General features: G+C 43.5%; 1 protein-coding gene across 1 annotated transcript in view; it reads right to left on the reverse strand.

The window, feature by feature from the left end:
* The window catches only part of LOC118394048 (eIF-2-alpha kinase activator GCN1-like), a 42,368-nt gene extending 26,105 nt beyond the window's left edge, over positions 1–16,263 (reverse strand). The window contains exons 1-25 of the mRNA XM_052461407.1: positions 16,180–16,263; positions 15,291–15,393; positions 15,096–15,159; positions 14,872–15,003; positions 14,620–14,728; positions 14,298–14,396; positions 14,021–14,155; positions 13,856–13,924; positions 13,578–13,686; positions 13,399–13,473; positions 13,178–13,306; positions 13,023–13,073; positions 12,817–12,915; positions 12,557–12,730; positions 12,256–12,408; positions 12,039–12,131; positions 11,854–11,929; positions 11,577–11,736; positions 11,183–11,372; positions 10,274–10,398; positions 9,905–10,083; positions 9,668–9,761; positions 3,209–3,322; positions 2,897–3,095; positions 2,411–2,563 (exon numbers count right to left, since the gene is read on the reverse strand). Coding sequence (XP_052317367.1) covers positions 2,411–2,563; positions 2,897–3,095; positions 3,209–3,322; positions 9,668–9,761; positions 9,905–10,083; positions 10,274–10,398; positions 11,183–11,372; positions 11,577–11,736; positions 11,854–11,929; positions 12,039–12,131; positions 12,256–12,408; positions 12,557–12,730; positions 12,817–12,915; positions 13,023–13,073; positions 13,178–13,306; positions 13,399–13,473; positions 13,578–13,686; positions 13,856–13,924; positions 14,021–14,155; positions 14,298–14,396; positions 14,620–14,728; positions 14,872–15,003; positions 15,096–15,159; positions 15,291–15,393; positions 16,180–16,197 — 2,902 coding nt within the window. The 5' untranslated portion in view covers positions 16,198–16,263. The remainder of the gene's footprint in view (positions 1–2,410; positions 2,564–2,896; positions 3,096–3,208; positions 3,323–9,667; positions 9,762–9,904; positions 10,084–10,273; positions 10,399–11,182; positions 11,373–11,576; positions 11,737–11,853; positions 11,930–12,038; positions 12,132–12,255; positions 12,409–12,556; positions 12,731–12,816; positions 12,916–13,022; positions 13,074–13,177; positions 13,307–13,398; positions 13,474–13,577; positions 13,687–13,855; positions 13,925–14,020; positions 14,156–14,297; positions 14,397–14,619; positions 14,729–14,871; positions 15,004–15,095; positions 15,160–15,290; positions 15,394–16,179) is intronic.
* Positions 16,264–25,101: the final 8,838 nt, after the last annotated feature.

Consider the following 25,101-nt stretch of genomic DNA (forward strand, 5'->3'; position numbering starts at 1 on the left):
CTCTGTGTGTGTGTATGTTTTCACACCACCAGCCTTGCCCTCTCTATGTGTGTGTATGTTTTCACACCACCAGCCTCGCCCTCTCTATGTGTGTGTATGTTTTCACACCACCAGCCTTGCCCTCTCTATGTGTGTGTATGTTTTCACACCACCAGCCTTGCCCTCTCTATGTGTGTGTATGTTTTCACACCACCAGCCTTGCCCTCTCTATGTGTGTGTATGTTTTCACACCACCAGCCTTGCCCTATCTGTGTGTGTGTATGTTTTCACACCACCAGCCTTGCCCTCTCTATGTGTGTGTATGTTTTCACACCACCAGCCTTGCCCTCTCTATGTGTGTGTATGTTTTCACACCACCAGCCTTGCCCTCTCTGTGTGTGTGTATGTTTTCACACCACCAGCCTTGCCCTCTCTATGTGTGTGTATGTTTTCACACCACCAGCCTTGCCCTCTCTATGTGTGTGTATGTTTTCACACCACCAGCCTTGCCCTCTCTATGTGTGTGTATGTTTTCACACCACCAGCCTTGCCCTATCTGTGTGTGTGTATGTTTTCACACCACCAGCCTTGCCCTCTCTATGTGTGTGTATGTTTTCACACCACCAGCCTTGCCCTATCTGTGTGTGTGTATGTTTTCACACCACCAGCCTTGCCCTATCTGTGTGTGTGTATGTTTTCACACCACCAGCCTTGCCCTCTCTATGTGTGTGTATGTTTTCACACCACCAGCCTTGCCCTCTCTGTGTGTGTGTATGTTTTCACACCACCAGCCTTGCCCTCTCTATGTGTGTGTATGTTTTCACACCACCAGCCTTGCCCTCTCTATGTGTGTGTATGTTTTCACACCACCAGCCTTGCCCTATCTGTGTGTGTGTATGTTTTCACACCACCAGCCTCGCCCCTCTCTGTGTGTGTGTATGTTTTCACACCACCAGCCTTGCCCTATCTGTGTGTGTGTATGTTTTCACACCACCAGCCTTGCCCTCTCTGTGTGTGTGTATGTTTTCACACCACCAGCCTCGCCCTCTCTGTGTGTGTGTATGTTTTCACACCACCAGCCTTGCCCTCTCTGTGTGTGTGTATGTTTTCACACCACCAGCCTCGCCCCTCTCTGTGTGTGTGTATGTTTTCACACCACCAGCCTTGCCCTATCTGTGTGTGTGTATGTTTTCACACCACCAGCCTTGCCCTATCTGTGTGTGTGTATGTTTTCACACCACCAGCCTCGCCCTCTCTGTGTGTGTGTATGTTTTCACACCACCAGCCTTGCCCTCTCTATGTGTGTGTATGTTTTCACACCACCAGCCTTGCCCTATCTGTGTGTGTGTGTATGTTTTCACACCACCAGCCTTGCCCTCTCTGTGTGTATGTTTTCACACCACCAGCCTTGCCCTATCTGTGTGTGTGTATGTTTTCACACCACCAGCCTTGCCCTATCTGTGTGTGTGTATGTTTTCACACCACCAGCCTCGCCCTCTCTATGTGTGTATGTTTTCACACCACCAGCCTTGCCCTATCTGTGTGTGTGTATGTTTTCACACCACCAGCCTTGCCCTCTCTATGTGTGTATGTTTTCACACCACCAGCCTTGCCCTATCTGTGTGTGTGTATGTTTTCACACCACCAGCCTTGCCCTCTCTATGTGTGTGTATGTTTTCACACCACCAGCCTTGCCCTCTCTATGTGTGTGTATGTTTTCACACCACCAGCCTTGCCCTATCTGTGTGTGTGTCTGTTCTCACCACCAGCCTTGCCCTCTCTATGTGTGTGTATGTTTTCACACCACCAGCCTTGCCCTATCTGTGTGTGTGTATGTTTTCACACCACCAGCCTTGCCCTCTCTATGTGTGTGTATGTTTTCACACCACCAGCCTTGCCCTATCTGTGTGTGTGTATGTTTTCACACCACCAGCCTTGCCCTCTCTGTGTGTGTGTATGTTTTCACACCACCAGCCTTGCCCTATCTGTGTGTGTGTATGTTTTCACACCACCAGCCTTGCCCTCTCTATGTGTGTGTATGTTTTCACACCACCAGCCTTGCCCTATCTGTGTGTGTGTATGTTTTCACACCACCAGCCTTGCCCTCTCTATGTGTGTGTATGTTTTCACACCACCAGCCTTGCCCTATCTGTGTGTGTGTCTGTGCTCACCACCAGCCTTGCCCTCTCTGTGTGTGTGTATGTTTTCACACCACCAGCCTTGCCCTATCTGTGTGTGTGTCTGTGCTCACCACCAGCCTTGCCCTCTCTATGTGTGTGTATGTTTTCACACCACCAGCCTTGCCCTATCTGTGTGTGTGTATGTTTTCACACCACCAGCCTTGCCCTCTCTATGTGTGTGTATGTTTTCACACCACCAGCCTTGCCCTCTCTGTGTGTGTGTGTGTGTGTGTGGGTGTGTGTGTGCTCACCACCAGCCTTGCCCTCTCTGTGTGGGACAGTGTGCATGTGCAGCAGCCCGACAGTGCGCTGGGTGGCTGTTTCTAGATCCTCCTGTCCCCAGGCCTCATCCAGATCACACTCAGGTTTCATCAGGCGCAGTGTCACCCGGCCCACCAGCAGAGCTGTGGAGGAGACCATGAGTAGAACATGCAGGAGGTAAGAGGAAGTTTCATCACAGGAAGTAGAATGTTTTTCCCTCCACCTTATCTTTGTTCACTCCCATTTAAAGATCAGAGACAACTGGATAGGTACAAGCAATAACTCCACATAGTTTTCATGTAGGCTAGATGGAGTTTCCATGTTATTTTCTATTATCTAGTCCTGTCAGATCTGTGAAGGTGTGTGAACAAGGACATATGAGGGAAGTGAGAGGAAAGCTCTACCGAGTGTAATAGTTTATGCTTTGGATAAAAGTGTCGACAAAATGGAATATATTACACAATATATTATAGTACCCAGGTAGTGCAGCTCAGTGGGCATGAGGCAGGCTCCTATGTCGAGGAAGGCCTGCTGCAGGCGTGGGGCGGCCAGGGGGGAGTGGAGGAGGGGAAGTAGGACCTGGAGGACCCCTGGGAGCTGCCAGGAGATCTGGGGAGGCTTCTGGATCAACATTGCCTCCAGCAGACCCACCGCACACTGCAGCTCCATGTCCAACTGACAACCACAACAGTCGATCGATCAAACAACAGGAACATTATGTCAATGTCTAGAGTTTAATGTTTGAGAAACTGGATAAGTGTGAAAAATGTCAAAGTGTCTGGCCGTACCCCTTGTAGTCTCTTGCGAATGGAGGACTCTTTCTCCAGCTGGGCTTGCATCATCTCCTTCTGTTTGCTGGTCAGCTGCAACTCGTCTTTGATGCCTTTCTTCTTCTTGATCTCCTAAAACAGACAGAAATCACCGTGTTCATTTCATGATAACTCTACTTTCTTTAATTAATGATGGTTCAATCATAATTCAACTTGGACCTATTATACAACAAAAATACAAAACATGTAAAGTGCTGTAATAAATAATCCCAGAAATGTTCCATAAGCACCAAAAGTTGGTTTCTCTTGAATTTTGTCCACAACTTTGTTTACATCCCTGTTAGTGAGCATTTCTATCCTTGCCAAGATAATCCATCCACTTGACAGGTGAAGCATATCAAGCAGCAGATTAAACAGCATGATCATTACACAGGTATACCTTGTGCTGGGGACAATATCTCAGCCACAGAAGGACCGCTCTTGTGGTCCTTCTGTAGCTCAGTTGGTAGAGCATGGCGCTTGTAACGCCAGGGTAGTGGGTTCGTTTCCCGGGACCACCCATACGTAGAATGTATGCACACATGACTGTAAGTCGCTTTGGATAAAAGCGTCTGCTAAATGGCATATATACTCTAAAATGTGCAGTTGTGTCACAAAACACAATGCCACAGATGTCTCAAGTTGAGGGATTGTGCAATTGACATGCTGTCAGCAGGAATGTCCACCAGTGCTTTTGCCAGAGAATTAGCAGTACAGCCAACTGGTCTCACAACCACAGACCACGTCTAGGACCTCCACATCCGGCTTCTTCACCTGGGGGATCGTCAGACCAGCCACCCAGACAGCTGATGAAACTGTGGCTTTGCACAACCCAATAATTTCTGCACAAACTGTCAGAAACCATTTCTGGGAAGCTCATCTGCATTCTCGTTGTCCTCACCTGTTCTGCGTTATAACCGATTTCAGTGGGAAAATTCTCACTTTCGATGACCACTGGTACGCTGGAAAAGTGTGCTCTTCACGGATGAATCCCGGTTTCAACTGTACCGAGCCAATGGCAGACAGCGTGTATTGCATCATGTGGGCGAGCTGTTTGCCAATGTCAACGTTGTGAACAGAGTGCACCATTCTTGGCGGTGGGGTTTTGGTATGAGGAGGGATAAGCTACGGACAATGAAAACAACTGCATACTCACCAGACATGTCACTCATTAAGCATGTTTAGGATGCACTGTATAAACATGTACAGAAATGTGTGCTAGTTCCCGCCAATATCCAACAACTTCGCACAACCACTGAAGAGGAGTGGCACAACATTCCACAATCAACAGCCAGATCAACAAGCGAAGGAGATGTGTAACGCTGCAAGACGCAAATGGTGGTCACACCAGATACTGGCTGGTTTTCTGATCCACGCCCAACCATTTTTTTGAAGGTATCTATGACCAACAGATGCATATCTGTGTTCCTAGTCATGACAAATCCATAGATGACCGCCTAATGAATTTATTTCAATTGACTGATTTCTTTATATAAACTGTAACTCTGTAACAGGGGTGGAAAAACCTTGGATCATTGTTACTCTAACTTCCGCGACGCATATAAGGCCCTGCCCCGCCCTCCTTTCGGAATAGCTGACCACGACTTCATTTTGTTGATCCCTGCCTACAGACAGAAACTAAAACAAGAAGCTCCCACGCTGAGGTCTGTCCAACGCTGGTCCGAACAAGCTGACTCCACACTCAAAGACTGCTTCCATCACGTGGACTGGGATATGTTTCGTATTGCGTCAGATAACAACATTGACGAATACGCTGATTCGGTGTGCGAGTTCATTAGAACGTGCGTTGAAGATGTCGTTCCCATAGCAACAATTAAAACATTCCCTAACCAGAAACCATGGATTGATGGCAGCATTCGCGTGAAACTGAAAGCGCGAACCACTGCTTTTAATCAGGGCAAGGTGACTGGTAACATGACCGAATACAAACAGTGCAGCTATTCCCTCCGCAAGGCAATCAAACAAGCTAAGCGTCAGTATAGAGACAAAGTAGAATCTCAATTCAACGGCTCAGACACAAGAGGTATGTGGCAGGGTCTACAGTCAATCACGGACTACAAGAGCAAAACCAGCCCAGTCACGGACCAGGATGTCTTGCTCCCAGGCAGACTAAATAACTTTTTTGCCCGCTTTGAGGACAATACAGTGCCACTGACACAGCCTGCAACGAAAGCATGCAGAATCTCCTTCACTGCAGCCGAGGTGAGTAAGACATTTAAACGTGTTAACCCTCGCAAGGCTGCAGGCCCAGACGGCATCCCCAGCCGCGCCCTCAGAGCATGCGCAGACCAGCTGACCGGTGTGTTTACGGACATATTCAATCAATCCCTATACCAGTCTGCTGTTCCCACATGCTTCAAGAGGGCCACCATTGTTCCTGTTCCCAAGAAAGCTAAGGTAACTGAGCAAAACGACTATCGCCCCGTAGCACTCACTTCCGTCATCATGAAGTGCTTTGAGAGACTAGTCAAGGACCATATCACCTCCACCCTACCTGACACCCTAGACCCACTCCAATTTGCATACCGCCCAAATAGGTCCACAGACGATGCAATCTCAACCACACTGCACACTGCCCTAACCCATCTGGACAAGAGGAATACCTATGTGAGAATGCTGTTCATCGACTACAGCTCGGCATTCAACACCATAGTACCCTCCAAGCTCGTCATCAAGCTCGAGACCCTGGGTCTCGACCCCGCCCTGTGCAACTGGGTACTGGACTTCCTGACGGGCCGCCCCCAGGTGGTGAGGGTAGGCAACAACATCTCCACCCCGCTGATCCTCAACACTGGGGCCCCACAAGGGTGCGTTCTGAGCCCTCTCCTGTACTCCCTGTTCACCCACGACTGCGTGGCCACGCACGCCTCCAACTCAATCATCAAGTTTGCGGACGACACAACAGTGGTAGGCTTGATTACCAACAACGACGAGACGGCCTACAGGGAGGAGGTGAGGGCCCTCGGAGTGTGGTGTCAGGAAAATAACCTCACACTCAACGTCAACAAAACTAAGGAGATGATTGTGGACTTCAGGAAACCGTACAGGGAACACCCCCCCTATCCACATCGATGGAACAGTAGTGGAGAGGGTAGTAAGTTTTAAGTTCCTCGGCGTACACATCACAGACAAACTGAATTGGTCCACTCACACAGACAGCATCGTGAAGAAGGCGCAGCAGCGCCTCTTCAACCTCAGGAGGCTGAAGAAATTCGTCTTGTCACCAAAAGCACTCAAACTTCTACAGATGCACAATCGAGAGCATCCTGGCGGGCTGTATCACCACCTGGTACGGCAACTGCTCCGCCCACAACCGTAAGGCTCTCCAGAGGGTAGTGAGGTCTGCACAACGCATCACCGGGGGCAAACTACCTGCCCTCCAGGACACCTACACCACCCGATGTTACAGGAAGGCCATAAAGATCATCAAGGACAACAACCACCCGAGCCACTGCCTGTTCACCCCGCTATCATCCAGAAGGCGAGGTCAGTACAGGTGCATCAAAGCTGGGACCGAGAGACTGAAAAGCAGCTTCTATCTCAAGGCCATCAGACTGTTAAACAGCCACCACTAACATTGAGTGGCTGCTGCCAACACACTGACACTGACTCAACGCCACTTTAATAATGGGAAATGTAAAATATATCACTAGCCACTTTAAACAATGCTACCTAATATAATGTTACATACCCTACATTATTCATCTCATATGCATACGTATATACTGTACTCTATATCATCTACTGCATCCTTACGTAATACATGTACCACTAGCCACTTTAACTATGCCACTTTGTTTACATACTCATCTCATATGTATATACTGTACTCGATACCATCTACTGTATCTTGCCTATGCTGCTCTGTACCATCACTCATTCATATATCTTTATGTACATATTCTTTATTCCCTTACACTGTGTATAAGGCAGTAGTTTTGGAATTGTTAGTTAGATTACTTGTTGGTTATTACTGCATTGTCGGAACTAGAAGCACAAGCATTTCGCTACACTCGCATTAACATCTGCTAACCATGTGTATGTGACAAATAAAATTTGATTGATTTGATGTTGCATTTATATTTTTTTTCAGTTTACATTCTCTGATAACAGAGGATCATCAAACAGTACCAATATGCTCCTGCATCTATTAGCCCATACACAGTGCACAGTACTCATACCCCTCGACTTATTTTACTTTGTTGTGTTAGACGGAATTCAAAATGGACTAAAAACATCTACATATAATACCTCAATGACAAAGTGAAACATGTTTTTAGATATTTTTTGCAAATGTATTGAAAATGAAAGTATTCACAGCACTGAGGAGATTACAGCTGTGAGTGTTTCTTGGTAAATCTAAGAGCTTTCCACAAGTGGGTTGTGCAACATTTGCCCATTTTTCTTGTCAAAATGTTTCATGCTCTGTCAAATTGATTGTTGGTCATCGCTAGACTACCATGTTCAGGTCTAGCCATAGATTTTCCAAGTAGCTTGAGTGAGATTATTTTATTTTTTACAGGGACGGTGCACATTAATCAACGTTTCAGTAAAAGTTCAGGTTTTAGCCAGTCAGCTAATTTTCAACCGCAGTCCCTGGGCAGGTTATTAAAAACAATTACAATATAGACAATCATTGAGCAGTGAGCACACGCAGAGCAACAAGTCAAACATTCATTGTCTTCTTGGTAAGAAACTCCAGTGTAGATTTGGCCTTGTGTTTTAGGTTACTGTCCTGCTTAAAGGTGAATTCATCTCTCAGTGTCTGGTGGTAAGCAGACTGAACCGGGTTTCCTCTAGGATTTTGCCTGTGCTGAGCTCCATCCCATTTATTTTTTTATCCTGAAAAACTCCTCAATCCTTAACAATTACAAGCATATCCATAACATTATGCAGCCACCACTATGCTTGAAAATATGGAGAGTGGTACTCAATGTGTAGAATTGGATCTGCCCCAAACATCACACTTTGTATTCAGGACAAAAAGTGAATTGCGTTGCCACATTTTTTGCAGTTTTACATTAGTGCCTTAGGATGCATGTTTTGCTGTAGAGTAAAGTACTTAAGTAGAAATACTTTAAAGTACTACTTTAGTCATTTTATTCAGTATCTGTATTTTACTTTATATTTGACAACTTTCACTTGACTACATTCCTAAAGAAAATAACATATTTACTCCATACATTTTCCCTGACACCCAAAAGTACATTATTACATTTTGAATGTCTAGCAGGACGGGAAAATTGTCAAAACCATGCTCTTATCAAGAGAACATCCCTGGTCATCCCTATTGCCTCCGATCTGGCAGACTTAATTTAACCCTTATTTTACCAGGTAAGTTGACTGAGAACACACGTCTTGATTTGACCTCGTTGACCATCAGATGCAGGTACCATCTGTCCAGTAAAATAAAAAGCACATTTTTTCAATTCATGCTCAACTAGTGCTAAACCAACTGATCTATTTTGTTATCAAAGCTCGAGTTTTGAAATATAATATGGTCTGATTAACAATATTGGCAGGCCAATCACACATCTAATATGCTGTGATAATGTATTAGGCCTAGTGCCCAGACCTCATTCCTATTAAACTGTCTGTGTGAGGTTAATGTAAAATAAAAACAATCTGAGCAGTAGATCTAAGCTTGCTTTTTGACTGTGAAAGTGTCTTGGCTCAAAAATGGCTGGTCACCACTGCTCTAACCGTTTTAAATGTACCATTGGCATTGTGGTGAAATCCCTGAGCGGTTTCATTCCTCTCTGGCTACGGAGACCTTTGTGCTGTTGACTGTGCCCAATAATGTTTTGTGCTGCTACCATGTTGTTGTTATGTTGCTACCATGCTGTGTTGTCATGTGCTGCTGCCTTGCTATGTTGTTGTCTTAGGTCTCTCTTTATGTAGTGTTGTCTCGGTGTGATGTGTGTTTTGTCCTATATTTATATTGTATTCCTTATTATTTTTTAATCCCAGGCCCCCGTCCCTGCAGGAGGCCTTTTGCCTTTTTGGTAGGCCGTCATTGTAAATACGAATGTGTTCTTAACTGACTTGCCTAGTTAAATAAAAGTTACATTTAAAAAAGTGTAGTGACTGGGTATATTGATACACCATCCACAGTGTAATGAACTTAACCATGCTCAAAGGGATATTTAATGTTTGCTTTTGTATTTATACCAATATGTTCCCTTCTTTGCGAAGCACTGAAAAACCTCCCTGGCCTTGTGTGTAGGCCAGTGAGAAAAAAACATCTAAATTCAATCCATTTTAAATTCAGGCTGTAACAACAAAATGTGGAAAAAGTCAAGGGGTGTGAATATTTTCTGAAGGCACTGTACAGTAATAAGGTAAGAGGTAGGAGCGCAACAGTTAACAAGCCTCTCTCCATCTAGTTTTTCCAATCATTGCCCCCCATAGTCTCACCTCTTGCAGCTCCAGCTCTATGATCTGTTCCTTATACGAGTAGGCCTTGTTCTCCCTCTTCATGTTGCCCTTCTTTGTGCTCTCCTGCTGGGCACTGCACAGCACACGGGAGGAAGAGAATGAAATGTTGAAACAAGCCTTTGAGTGTAACTAAGAAATCAACATAGCCATGGTCTTTGAAACAATGATAAGCATTCTTGCCGACAGAACAGCTCTTACACTGTATTAGTGTCCTACCTCTGGATGATGCTCTTGTCATACAGCTCTCCCTCAGGGGTGAGCATGATGGCATACTCCTCCCTGGTGACCTGCCGCAACGCAGGATTGGACAGCAACTGTGTCACATGCTCCATCACCCGTGGCAGCAGCTTGATGGGAGAGAGACCGGACAGGGCACCGACCGCATTCCTTATAGCCTGGTGAAACAAGAGGACGACCATCAGTCAGCCAATAAGAGTATATGACAAGTTGGATCATAGGCTTGTCTCATCCAATCAGAGAGCAAATGTAGGCCTCAACCATCCATTGGCTGTGAGTGTAAGTATGTATGTGTATTGTATGTGTACATCTGATATAAGGATGTCAATATGTAAAATACGTTCCGACCTGATTGTCAGCGTTGGCCTGCAACAGCCGTGGCAGAATGTCATCCAGGTTCTTGTCTATGAACTCGCCGGCCTTGATGTTCATGCTGGACAGCAGATGCGGCCAGAAACCAGGTCGAGCTTCAACTGCATCATCGGAGAAGAGCCCGGGGGGAAGGATGTCAGTACTAGTAGTGGGTTTATACTAGGGATGGGCATTTGAAATAATATCATCATTGTTCAGAAATCTAAATAATCTAAATTCAAAAAAAGAAAAGCTCTTTGATATTGAATCTTGACCAATCAGAATGACGCAAATGCACATGGCAGAGGTAAACAGGAGACATGCTGCTTTTCTCCAGTAGTTTAGCTAACAGCAACAACGAAAGAGAAGATATGATAGAATTGATTGTTACAAAAAGATTCTGCATAACATTTTAAAACACTTCAAGTGATAATACAAAACTAAAACATTAAATGTTATTAAGAGTGTTTTGCATTGATCTGTGTCAGGTGTTGTGGAAACGTTAGGTGAGCGCATGTAACTGCTATTTGAAGTGGGAAAAATAGCATACTGATGTCAGGGCAGCCTGAAGGGTTAAATGTGCAGCAGTAACTCAACACACAGTTATAAAAACTACATTCTAAAGTTAGTTTGTTTATTAAATTAATCATTTCAAATGTTATGGTTTATCCATGTAAAATAAATTTAAACAAAGCTTTTTCGATAAAATAGGCCTAAAAATAAATATAGTTACCGGTATATACATTTTAAAAATGTGTATTTTAGTTTTAATCTCTCTAAATTAACACTCACGTAATCGAATACTAACATCCGTTCAGATATTTGATATACTTTGCCCATCCCTAGTTCATACAAACTGCAGTGTGAAAGATGCTGTGGAGCGCAGTAACAAGTAAACGAACAGACCTATGGAGGGATGGTGGGTGACGACCAGAATCTCCATGGCAATCTTGTCTGCCTCGGCTGTGTCGTTCCACTGGCCGGCCACAGAGCACACCACACACAGCGCCTCCAGCAGGACGCGAGGGGGACTGTAGGCCTTTCCCACCTCAGACAACTCCCCTGACTCTGTCTGCAGCACCTCCTGAGGCAACACCTGGGGAAAGACAAAGACACAGTATATAGTCAATGACAAAGGAATAATGTAGACATTCATATTACACTACAGATACAATTAAAATATTTGTACTTAGCACGTGAATTTAAAATCAGTCATAACTAGTTTATAGTACCACTGAGGTGAGACCTGCAACTACAAATCTATAAAAATTCTTAGTGCCTCCCAGTCAACTATTTGTACCTTGTGTTTGTTGATGATCACTCTTAGTTCTCCCAGAAGGCCGTGGGCCAGCCCGGAGCCGCCCAGGGAGGAGAGCAGCTTCTTCACGGTCTGCTGTGCCCGCTTCCGCACACGCCAACTACGAGACAGCAGCACCGCCACAGTGGCACGGTGGTACATCCTGACAGGTGAGGAGAGCAGAAAGAGTCAACACTTAGAGAGAACTAAACATGGAAATGTGTTATGCAAAATGCTGATACAAATTCAGAGCGACTGAGACAGTAAAACAATCACTCACGGTGATTTGCCGTTGGTGAGTCGGTGGGAGTGGTCCAAGAAGATTCTCTCACACAGCTGTATCACTGTGCACAACGCTGGTGTGAAAGAGATTTAATACTCAATATCGTCCCATATGTTGACACTTGTGCGATTACTGACAGTCTGCATTAGTGTTTTGTGTACCGTTTGTTTATTATGCCTCACCTTCCTCACTGGCCTGGGAGAGGAACTTCTCTGTGGCGAATAAAGGTTTCTTCTCATCCAGGATCAGGGTCCAGAAGACAGCCAACTTGGCCTCTGCAGCAAAGACAAAACACACCATTGTACGTCAGTCTCTAAACTGATGAACAAAGGCACTGTCCCCTACTGGGAACCTCAACCTTCAATAATTATGGGGTGTCATGATCCTAAATTCTCTCACCTGTCTGGGTCTCCAGCAGAGACAGTCGACTCAGGAGAACAGCAGCAGCCACGCCCTCTGAGAGCAGAGCATGCTGGGAGTTCTGGGCCGCAGCCTTCTCCACTGTCTGGAGAAGGAGGGGCACGAGGTCAGACACCTGTCCCAGAGTGTCACCTGGAGAGGAGAGAGAGGGCAGGGCTGTGATTCTGTGCCTCCTGCATTCCGTAGAACTGGATCAATACACGCAGACAAGTTATTTAATTTCAAAGACAAGCTCACAGACACACAGGCAACAGTTGCCCAGTGCCTGTGACTAACTAACCTTTGAATGCCGCCAGCATGGCCTGCAGGTATGCGTGGCGGACAGGAGAGGTGGAGGTCTTGAGGGTGAAGGCTTTCTTGAACCAGTCCAGCAGAGCCTTGGGGACCTCCACCGTCAGCCGCCCACTCCACTGAGACAGCATAGCCACTGCGTGCACCAAGGTCCCCTCATGGACTGACAGACAGAAACACAACATGAGCACCTCTCGCTCTATGGATGAAGGGAATGAGAAGGAGGAAGGAATGAGAGATAGCTCTTACCTTCTTGTTGCAGATAAGGGATGAACAGCACAGCGACTGCAGAGCTGAGAGTTTGGCTAGAGGTGCCCGACACAGCATGATGGCTGCAGCTGCCGATACCTGGACAGAACAAGTCAAAACCAGGGTTAAAAGACAACACCCATCGGTCTGCAAGACTACATACTAAGTGTGGGTTATGAAGGACAGAAGACTAGTGACCACGCTACCTGACAGCACACTCATCTTCTGGCCGAACGCTGTGAGTTTCCCCTCTGACCCTGAAAATAAATTTCTGTTAGTGCAAAAACATACGGTACACTTGGGTGTTGTGCCATGTGTGCTCAAATGTTTCTTAGGTCATAGTAAAGTGAGTTGTCCTTGCCTCCCAGGATGCTAAAGAGGTGTGTTATGACATCCTGTACAGCGCTCGGGTCACTACACTGCTTGGCCAGGTTCTGCATGGCCTGCACTGCCTGCTCCATCAGCTGGGGATTATTGGCCTTCAGCTGACCTGAAACACACATTACAGCCTGGTTACACACACACACACACAGAGAAACATCCTCAAAAAGCTAAATTTCTACATATAAAGGGCTGACTTACTTGCTATGCCTTTTCCAATATCCATGGCATACTGACTGAGGTCAAGAGTCACTGAAGCCAGTAGACAGGAGACGGCTGAAGGAGAGAGGAAATTATATCTTGAAAGGATAAAACTACAATACATAGTAGGTAATATACACAAAATTGTGTTTGATTGTGATATTAGCTACTGTACTGACTCTGCATGGCGTTCTCTGGGCTGCGGAGCATGGCCTTCTGCAGGGCAGGCAGCAGCAGCTCCTTGAACTCAGAGTGGGAGACATGGCGCAGCAAGGAACCACTCTTGTCCTGCAGAAGAACACAAAACACATTACAGAAAATAATTTTTAGCACCAACCCCCAAAATATATTTTACAATAAACATCAATTGTGGCTATGGAAGGTCTTTAGGTTGTGAAGTCCAATCTTTGGGTCTCACTAACAAAAGCAGTTTCAGGGCCAGTCCAGCGCCACTCACCAATAGGTGTTGGTGTGGTCTAGTCTTGCTCATGAGGACTGCCTTCATATACAGGTCCAATATGGCACTCTAAAAACAAAATAGAGGCTTGGTTAAAGATGTAATTTTTGAAAATTATTATATAGAAATATATTTAATCTAACTGAATTCAAATAACAGACTCACCTTGTGTTTCTCTACGGTGGCCATGTCTTTGTGAGTTGTGCAGAAGTCCAGACACACCCCCAGCAGAGCCAGTGAGCTGGGGTTCTGCTCCAGACTCAACAGGGTGCTTATATACTGATCTGCCAGGCCAGGGTTCTGGAGAAAAACAGCAGAGACAAGCATTTTAAATCATAGCAAATCCAATATATTGATTTTACACGGGGCCATGATGACAGTGTCCAAATATTCCTTATTACTGTCTGGCATTCCTTGAATACCAACCCCACACCTCCCTTACCTTTTTCCATAGGTGGCTCAGGTTCTTCAGGGTTGACTTCAGTGCTGTTGCTTGAGCCCCTCCCACCACCTCAGCCAGCAGTAAACTCTGTACCTCCACCTGTCAGAGGAAAGATAGTGAAGCATGGATGGGTGGATGCAGAAACAGTAGTAGGGCTTAACAGGTCCCTTAACAACCAAATCCAACATCCCATCACCTGTGTGGAACTAGACGACATCTAAATTCATGCCGAAATCGTTTCACAGTATATATGTAAATAGTGATTGCTGGGAGATGAAAGGCATGGTTTCTATAAGCAGTGTCCGATTCCTTGCTCACTTACCAGTTTCTTCCAGATGGGGCCCACTCTTTTCTCTGGAGCCAAGAACACAGAGCGAACCAACAGGCAGGTCCAGGCCAGCCCAGTGAAGGCAGCCGAGCCTGTGCTCTTACTGACAACACCACAACAAGATGGACAGGGAACACAAATAAGGTATTCAGTATGTGGTGAAATTAGTACAATATTTCACAGAACTCACTGTAAAATGTATACAAAGCATTTAGACTTATGCCTATTCCTATCCCCATGTCCTACCTGGGTGCTCCATTCTTGCTGATGACGCCACAGTTGAGGAGGCAGTGGAGGAGGCTGGTTGCTAGGATTTCAGGTTGAGACTCGGCCAGTAGGCCAATGACGGAGAGGAGGGCTCGTCTAGATGCAGCATCCCTAGAGAAGACATGTCATTTAACACTCAACACACACTTCCAACAGATCAATAACTGGGGAATACTGAAGAGCAGTAGGCTAAGGACACCTACCTGTATCTGTGTGGAGTGAGACAGAAGAGCTTGCATAGCCCTTTGATGGCTGGCTCTGGTAGCTCTATAAGGACATACACATTGTCAATCACTCACAACAGTTTGCTTTAATCTTGACAATCCAAGACAAAAAAAATAAACAGAGAGCAGAAAATAAATACATTATGCTAACTACATGGGCATCTGTCTCCTCACCTTTGCCGCTAATACACTGTTTTAGTTCACCAAGAATCTCCTTACGCTCGCTTACACTGGCTGTGGTCACTTTCACAGCGAATTTCTTCAGTGTGTCCGAAACCTGGTGCAATACACACAGACATCCAAAATCAAATGAAAGCCACCTGGCAATGTGTGCATCTAGGATAAAGTCAATCATTTGAAACAATAGTGCTGCATATTCAAAAACGTCACACTGATTGAAGATCAACTTTGTAATTAGTCTTCAATTTATCAAGATGGAAAACATATCTTCTGAGATTTGTATGGCATCATCAGGCTGAAAGTGATCAGACCACCCATAATAATGAAAACATTTAATTTAGCAAATTTCTGGATACTGAGGCGTGGTCACCAAATACAATATGCCATTCAAAAGACATTCGTGTTTGGCTTCTCATAACTGGCTAACATTAGCTAGCAAACAAGTACTGTATAGTATATGTTCTAACTAAAATTGGCTGTTGCCAACAAAGAACTTCATGAAATGCTTCATTGTAGGTAACTGTTAAATAAATTAGAAACTAGGCTGGGTAAAACCTACTCATCTAGTTGGTGTTTCGATTCATCTCAAACAACAGATTTGGTCACCACGAGAACACTGACTAGCTCGTTAGCCACGTATTGCTAGTTAGCTTGCTACTATATTTAAGCTACCTATGGCTAACGTCAGCAATATGTACTAGCCAAGTAACGGTTAGCTAGCTAGCTTAGCCAGCTGGACAATGTTTAAATCATTTATTTTACGGGAAACCCTACAGGCAGCGACAACAAATGAATTTTCCCTCATATCTTCCTTATCAGCAGTATGTTGTTGACAAATTCTCGAAGAGGAATCAGCACCATTTTAAACATCAGCGACACAAACCTGCGTGTCCGCTGCCATCTTGCCGGTCTCAAACTAGGGAGAACTTGTAGTCACTTCCGGTTCATGATACGCGTGATCATCACTTCAAGGACAGTAAGTACTGTTTTTTTTGTTTGTTTGTTTATTTTATTAGATTATTATGTCATTTTTAAATAAATACAAATATTTGAAATTCCATACAGTTTGAAGGATACAAATTCAAATGTGTTACAATTTTTAAGAAGGATGTATAGATTTTTGTAACACAAACATCACAAACAAACAGATAAGCACAAATACAGAAACACATACAGGGCTTTTACATTCAAAGACATTTGAAAAGCTTAAGAGTATAAATTGATTTCGCCAGGGGCGCAACTTTGGTTTTAGAAGTAGGAGGACATTATTCCCCCCAGGTGAAAGTTGTGCCCCTTGATTTCATTACCTTCTTATTCTTACAGAGCATATTACTTAATGTCTTGCTCCCAGACAAATTAAACAACTTCTTTGCGCGCATTGAGGACAATACAGTGCCACCGACACTGACCGCTACCAAAGACTGTGGGCTCTCTTTCTCCATAGCCGGCCCAGACGGCATCCCTAGCAACGTCCTCAGAGCATGTGCAGACCAGCTGGCTGGTGTGTTTACAGACATATTCAATCAATCCCTATCCCAGTCTCCCAAGAAAGCTAAGGTAACTGAACTAAACAACTATCGCCCCGTAGCACTCATGTGTCATCATGTAGTGCTTTGAGAGGCATGGATCATATCACCTCCACCCTACCTGTTACCCTAGACCCACTCCAATTTGCTTACCGCCAAAATAGGTACACAGACTATGCAATCGCCATCACGCTGCACACTGCCCTATCCGTGTATGTACAATTTATAACTTTTTTTTTTGCTGTTATTCTGTCTCTCACTGTTCAAATAAACCTACCATTAAAATTATAGATGGATCACTTCTTTGTCAGTGGGCAAACGTACAAAATCAGCAGGGGATCAAATACTTTTTACCCTCACTGTATGTATATACTGTATCGTTCACTATCTATTCTTTACTATCTATTGCATCTTAGCCGTTCTGTCACTGCTCATCCATATATTTTATACTTATATATTCACATCCCATTCCTTTACTAGAATGTGTGTATTAGGTTTTGTTGTGGAATTTATTAGATATTAGGTTTTGTTGTGGAATTGTTAGATATTACCTGTTAGTTAATGCTGCACTGTTGATCAAGAAACATAAGCATTTCGCTACACTCGCAATAACATATGCTAACCATGTGTACTTGACCAATAACATTTGATTTGATTTGAATATGGCAAGGTAATTATTTAAATCTACCTTAAAAAATATTGACGAGGATGGTTTCTTCTAAAAAAATAATTTTATAGATATAATATTTAACAAAAATTATGATCAAATTCATCTCATTCTTTTCGTTGGTGGAGAGTCTTGGACTATCAAAAACAAAAATAACCTCACAAGCTTGCAGATGGATGTCCTTAACAAATCTTTTACACAGCCGAAGTTCCTTCCAGAACATAGGGACATACACACATTGGAAAAACAAAGTGGTCCTGTCCCAGATTGACGAAATGTACATTTCTCCTCAACATACAAATACTTTCATTGGATGTCTAACATCTATGATTTATTTTAAAGAGTGTTTCCCTGACTTTGTTTGTGAGCACATATTTGTATGATAAAGTCCATACCTTCGGCTAATTTTTACAACACATAGCAAGTTCCACATACCTTTTTCTATTGCAACAACACTGTCAGGAAAAACTTCTCAAATTAATGAATTATTGCATTTTTTAATCAATGATTGAGACACTGTTAATTACTATCTTTGAATTTACAAGTGATGGATCAAACTGACCACAGTTTGTTTCTAAAGGGTTTCTAAAGACCACCATTACTCCACACACAGAGACGCGTACAAAGTTCTCCCTCGCCCACCATTTGGCAAATCTGACCATAATTCTAGCCTCCTGATTCCTGCTTACGAGCAAAAATTAAAGCGGGAAGCACCAGTGACTTGGTCTATAAAAAAGTGGTTAGTTAAAGCAGATGCTAAACTACAGGACTGTTTTGCTAGCACAGACTGGAATATGTTCTGGGATTCTTCCGATGGCATTGAGGAGTGTGTCTTGGTAATTTCCTGTATTACTAAATGAGGAGAGTTTACAAACCACACACCAGTCAGAGTTATACTTAAACTTCATCTTTAATTATATGAGCTTCACCATAGCCATTTGACTCTCAGATCAATTCAGTGTCTATAAATGAATTCTGAGAGTGCCTATAAGAGAATACCAAGATCTTTTATAGCCAAGATACACCCTCTCAACTTACATGACGAACCACAGATCTTAGGAACAGTTCACAAAGAAAGACTTTTACTTGAGAGAGGAGTATCCCATAGCCAGATAGCATTAGCTATAAATTATCGTTCAGTTTGGTCTCTAAGACGAGGTTCTAATCTTGTTCTGGTACTTCATAGTACCAAAACATTACCTCATCCAATGGCATATATCAATTGTCAACTCTAGATACTCCCATCTCAAGTACAATCCACTCATGGACAAGCTCACTGAGGGGAGTAAGCCTCTAGGTCATATACTGTGAAAGATGAGTGCAACATCAGAGGGGTAATACAATGATTCCAGACACTGCCATACTCCTCCCCACAATGGGAAAAGGAGGGAGTGACTGGCGTACAGACATTGTGGAGCCCTTCACATGGTTTAACAGATACATTCACATATGAAGACAATGTTCAAACTTGACCTCTCCCCTCTCTGGGTCCCAAGTGACATTACCCTAGCTGAGAAGGGAAAAGTGCAACTGCCAACAGTATAGTCCAAAAGGAGACATTCTAATGACAAGTATCTCACATAAGCATATTATGAAAGTAAATAAAACATCTTATTTATCTATGTTACCCAACTAATTCTGATTCATCCCCAACAAGTACACCACATCAGTCACTGGCTTCATCAATAAGTGCATCGATAACGTCATCCCCACAGTGACTGTACGTGCATACATTAACCAGAAGCCATGGACTACAGGCAACATTCGCACTGAGCTAAAGGGTAGAGCTGCCGCTGTCAAGAAGCGGGACTCTAATCCGGACGCTTATAAGAAATCCAGCTATGCCCTCCAACGAACCATCAAACAGGCAAAGCGTCAATACAGGACTAAGATCAAATCGTACTACACCGGCAACAATGCTCGCCGGATGTGGCAGGGCTTGCAAACTATTACAGACTACAAAGGGAAGCACAGCCGAGAGCTGCCCAGTGACACAAGCCTACCAGATGAGCTAAATAACTTATATGCTCGCTTCGAGAAAAGTAACACTGAAACATGCATGAGAGCATCAGCTGTTACAGACGAAGGTGTGATCACGCTCTCCACAGTCAATGTGAGTAAGACCTTTAAACAGGTCAATATTAACAAGGCCGCAGGGCCAGACAGATTACCAGGACGTGTACTCCGAGCTTGCGCTGACCAACTGGCAAGTGTCTTCACTGACATTTTCAAACTCTCACTGTCTGAGTCTGTAATACCAACATGTTTCAAGCAGATCACCATTGTCCCTGTGTCCAAGAACACAAAGGTAACCTGCCTAAATTACTACCGACCTGTAGCACTCACGTGTGTAGCCATGAACTGTTTTGAAAGGCTGGTAATGGCTCACATCAACACCATTATCCCAGAAACCCTAGTCCCACTCCAATTTGCATACCGCCCCAACAGATCCACAAATGATACAATCTCTATTGCACTCCACACTGCTTTTTCCCACCTGGACAAAAGGAACACCTATGTGAGAATGCTATTCATTGACTACAGCTTAGCGTTCAACACCAAAGTGCACTAAAAGCTCATCACCAAGCTAAGGACCCTGGGACTGAACATCTCCCTCTGCAACTGGATCCTGGACTTCCTGACGGGCCGCCCCCAGGTGGTAAGGGTAGGTAACAACACATCCGCCACGCTGATCCTCAACATGGGGTCCCCTCAGGGGTGTGTGCTCAGTCCCCTCCTGTACACCCTGTTCACTCATGACTGCCCGGCCAGGCACGACTACAACACCACCATTAAGTTTGCCGATGACACAACAGTGATCACCAACAACGATGAGACAGCCTATAGGGAGGAGGTCAGAGACCTGACTGTGTGGTGCAAGGACAACAACTTCTCCCTCAATGTGATCAAGACAAAGGAGATGATTGTGGACTATAGGAAAAGGAGGACTGAGCACGCACCCATTCTTATTGACGGGGCTGTAGTGGGGCAGGTTGAGAGCTTCAAATTCCTTGGCGTCCACATCACCAACAAACTAACATGGTCCAAGCACACCAAGACAGTCGTGAAGAGGGCACGACAAAATATATACCCCCTCAGGAGACTGAAAAGATTTGGCATGGGTCCTCAGATCCTCATAAGGTTTTAAAGCTGCACCATTGAGAGCATCCTGACGGGTAGCATCACCACCTGGTATGGCAACTGCTCAGCCATCTGACCGCAAGGCACTACTGAGGATAGTGCGTACGTCCCAGTACATCACTGGGGCCAAGCTTCCTGCCATCCAGGACCTTTATACCATATTTCTAGCACGCAATGATTACATTAAGCTTGTGACTCTACAGACTTGTTGGATGCTTTTGCTGTTTGTTTGGGTTGTGTTTCAGATTATTTTGTGTCCAATAGAAATTAATGGTAAATAATGTATTGTGTCATTTTAGAATCCCTTTTATTGTAAATAAAAGTATAATTTGTTTCTAAACACTTCTACATTAATGTGGATGCTACCATGGTTATGGGTAGGTCAGAATGAATCATGAATAATGATGAATGAAAAAGTTACAGACATAAAAATATCATACCCCCAAGACATGCTAACCTCTCACCATCACAATAACAAGGGAGGTTAGCATTTTTGGGGGGTTATGATATTTATGCCTCTGTAACTTTCTCACTCATCATTATTCAAGATTCATTCAGGATTATCTGTAATCATGATAGCATTCACAATAATGTATGAGTGTTTAGCAATATATTATATTCTTATACCCTCAAATTAAAGCTGACAGTCTGTACTTTAAACTCATAGTCATTGTATAATTTCAAGTCCGAAGTGCTGGAGTACAGAGCCAAAACAAATGTGTCACTGTCCCAGTACTTTTGGAGCGCACTGTATGCGCACTGTATGCTCTAGTGGTGTGGGGGCTGTGCTTTGGCAAAGTGGGTGGGGTTATATCCTTCCTGTTTGGCCCTGTCCGGGGGTGTCCTCGGATGGGGCCACAGTGTCTCCTGACCCCTCCTGTCTCAGCCTCCAGTATTTATGCTGCAGTAGTTTATGTGTCGGGGGGCTAGGGTCAGTTTGTTATATCTGGAGTACTTCTCCTGTCCTATTCGGTGTCCTGTGTGAATCTAAGTGTGCGTTCTCTAATTCTCTCCTTCTCTCTTTCTTTCTCTCTCTCAGAGGACCTGAGCCCTAGGACCATGCCCCAGGACTACCTGACATGATGCCTCCTTGCTGTCCCCAGTCCACTTAGCCGTGCTGCTGCTCCAGTTTCAACTGTTCTGCCTTATTATTATTCGACCATGCTGGTCATTTATGAACATTTGAACATCTTGGCCATGTTCTGTTATAATCTCCACCCGGCACAGCCAGAAGAGGACTGGCCACCCCACATATGCTCTCTCTTATTCTCTCTTTCTCTTTCTCGGAGGACCTGAGCCCTAGGACCGTGCCCCAGGACTACCTGACATGATGACTCCTTGCTGTCCCCAGTCCACCTGACCGTGCTGCTGCTCCAGTTTCAACTGTTCTGCCTTATTATTATTCGACCATGCTGGTCATTTATGAACATTTGAACATCTTGGCCATGTTCTGTTATAATCTCCACCCGGCACAGCCAGAAGAGGACTGGCCACCCCACATAGCCTGGTTCCTCTCTAGGTTTCTTCCTAGGTTTTGGCCTTTCTATGGAGTTTTTCCTAGCCACCGTGCTTCTACACCTGCATTGCTTGCTGTTTGGGGTTTTAGGCTGGGTTTCTGTACAGCACTTTGAGATATCAGCTGATGTACGAAGGGCTATATAAATTAATTTGATTTGATTTGATTTACACATTAAAATACATGGCAAGCACAAAAAACATCACAAGTCACCCAGAAAAATAGTTACATTCCTTCACAAATAAGTTCCAAATCAATATTTTAAATTGCCCGAATGGCACCAGAACATCAAGATGAAATGTATTTAATCAAAAGCAAAACCTAGGAACCTCAAGAGTTAACAAATCCTGTAAATGGGTTAGGCAACTCAGGTGTCTATATTTCTATAGCAAAGTTAGATAAGACAGAAGTTTGTGAAGAATGGCCTTATTGTCACGTTCTGACCTTAGTTCCTTTATTATGTCTTTGTGTTAGTTTGGTCAGGGCATGAGTTGGGGTGGGTCGTCTATGTTCTTTCTTCTATGTTGTATTTCTGTGTTTGGCCTGGTATGGTTCTCAATCAGAGGCAGCTGTCGATCGTTGTCTCTGATTGAGAATCATACTTAGGTAGCCTGTTTTCCCCATGTTGGTGGTGGGTGATTATTTTCCCTGTCAGTGTTTGCGCCATACGGGACTGTGTCGGTTTCCAGTTATTCTCGTATTCTTTTGTTTTCTGTGTTCAGTTATATTTCATTAAGATTATATTATGTACACTTACCACGCTGCGCATTGGACCGATCCTTCCTACTCCTCCTCAGAAGAGGAGGACGAAAACCGTTACACTTATAAACAACTGCCAGAAAACTAAACTACAAGAAGACATTTTATAATATTATCTATAAAGGCCTGTTGAAACTCTGCCGTTAATCCATCATTACCCAAGGATTTAAAAAATAATTAATTAAATGTATAGTTATACTTCTTGAATATTCCGTTTCCTCATTTACAGTTACTGGATTAATAATAGACTTAAATAAGATAATTGACATTTGCTGTGAAATATTCAAATTGCAATAGTGTTATTACATTTCCAATAGCTCACAATTGAATGTTTCTGTGAGTCATCACAAAGACTCAGTTTTAGTTTGACTTTAAAATAGCAGGTTAGATCTCAATCTGATCAACTTTAGGTTTGAATTCATTGGGATATCAGCAATAAATCTATTCTGGACTGTAGAGTGAAGTTTTCGTTGCTCTAAGATAAATATTTTACCATAGGTTTTCTATACCTCCATATATCAATAACGTTTATACAATTACATAATACAGATGATCTATTACCTGCATTGTGTGCTCTAGGAGGATATATGTCTATGGTTTTGTGTAGAACCATATTAAAGTCTCTGCAGAAGGAAAATTATCAATAGTTTTTCATTTGCATTTCTTGAGCTATAACCAGAAACGTGACAAAGTAAGAAGTGTTCTACATTCTCTGAGCATGAATGGCATTCTTGTATGGAAAAAGAGAAAAAAAGCTTTTATTTTTATTACCACTTTAAAGACAATACGTATAAATGTAATGCATCCGCTTGGTATTTCCACTCACTGCCAAATATGGTGGTGAGAGGAAGCTCAGGTATCGGCAGTGGGAGAAGATGGAGCGAGATGGATTTTGGCCGACATTCTGCACATTTTGTCATTGATTAAACATTTAATCTGAAAACAGTTTTCTGTTTCCAAAATAAGAATCTTTTACGAACAGATTGCACTACGTTTTGCAGACTTTACCATTTGCCAAAGTTTCAATGTAAATAGTCCGGGGGGGCATTTCATTAATTGTTCTTATAGCTTGTTAAGGATCTTTTTGGGTCTATACTTGTCACTCCGGTACCGCTTGCTGTGCGGTAGCAGAGAGAATAGTCTGTGACTTGGGTGATTGGAGTCTTTCACAATTTAATAATAACAATGTGATGTGTATGTTATATTGTAAAACATGTATTTTTTCAGTGAAACACTGAGTTGAAAGAACATTTTTGTTTGTTCTTTATTATCTAAAGAAATGATGTCTTGTATGTACATGTACTTACCTTGAGTGCCTGAGGGTGACGCTGTTACTAATTACTACATGTGATCTTTATTATTATTATTATTTGAATTTTTACCCCATTTCTCTCCCCAATTTCATGTCATCTGTACTTGCACTAAACCCATGACATCTGATAAACGTTATTTTACCCACATCCCTGTCTCCGTGTGTTATATTACACACTCCTTTTATATCAAGTTGTTTTTGACGAAAATTAAAATGAAAACGTGTCAGTTTGTCACTTCCACAAGGTTTGATAAATAACATGTTCAACTACTTAAGATATTGTCTCTAATCTAGGTGGTGCCTAAGGAAGAATTTTTAACTTCTCTCATTGGGTGCGTTTGAGTTGTAAGGAGAGAAGTCGGTGAAGATGCATCTGTGACTGCCGAAAGTCGAACACTAATGTGGTTTTCCGACAGCGAGGCTCAGATCAACATGGCAGTGTTGCCATTGTTTCTAAAAGCTTCTCTTAATAATATATTATGTATCTAACCCCATAATCACACACTCACAAACTGAAATCATAACATAATATTGTGTGTACACATTGTTCAATCAATTAGTGAGAGCGCCTCAAATATCATATTTGTATATACGGTGCATTCGGAAATTATTCAGACCCCTTGACTTTTTCAACATTTTGTTACGTTACAGCTTTATTCTAAAATGGATTAAATTGTTTTTTTTCCCGTCATCAATCTACACACAATACCCCACAATGACAAAGTAGAAACAGGTTTGACACAATCCATTCTCGGAGCTCTTCGACCTCATGGTATTGGTTTTTGTTCTGACCTCATGGCATTGGTTTTTGTTCTGACCTCATGGCTTGGTTTTTGTTCTGACATGCAATGTCAACTGTGGGACCTTATATGGACAGGTGTGTG

The sequence above is a fragment of the Oncorhynchus keta genome, chromosome 14 (genome assembly GCF_023373465.1).
Source record: "Oncorhynchus keta strain PuntledgeMale-10-30-2019 chromosome 14, Oket_V2, whole genome shotgun sequence".
Taxonomy (NCBI): Eukaryota; Metazoa; Chordata; class Actinopteri; order Salmoniformes; family Salmonidae; genus Oncorhynchus; species Oncorhynchus keta.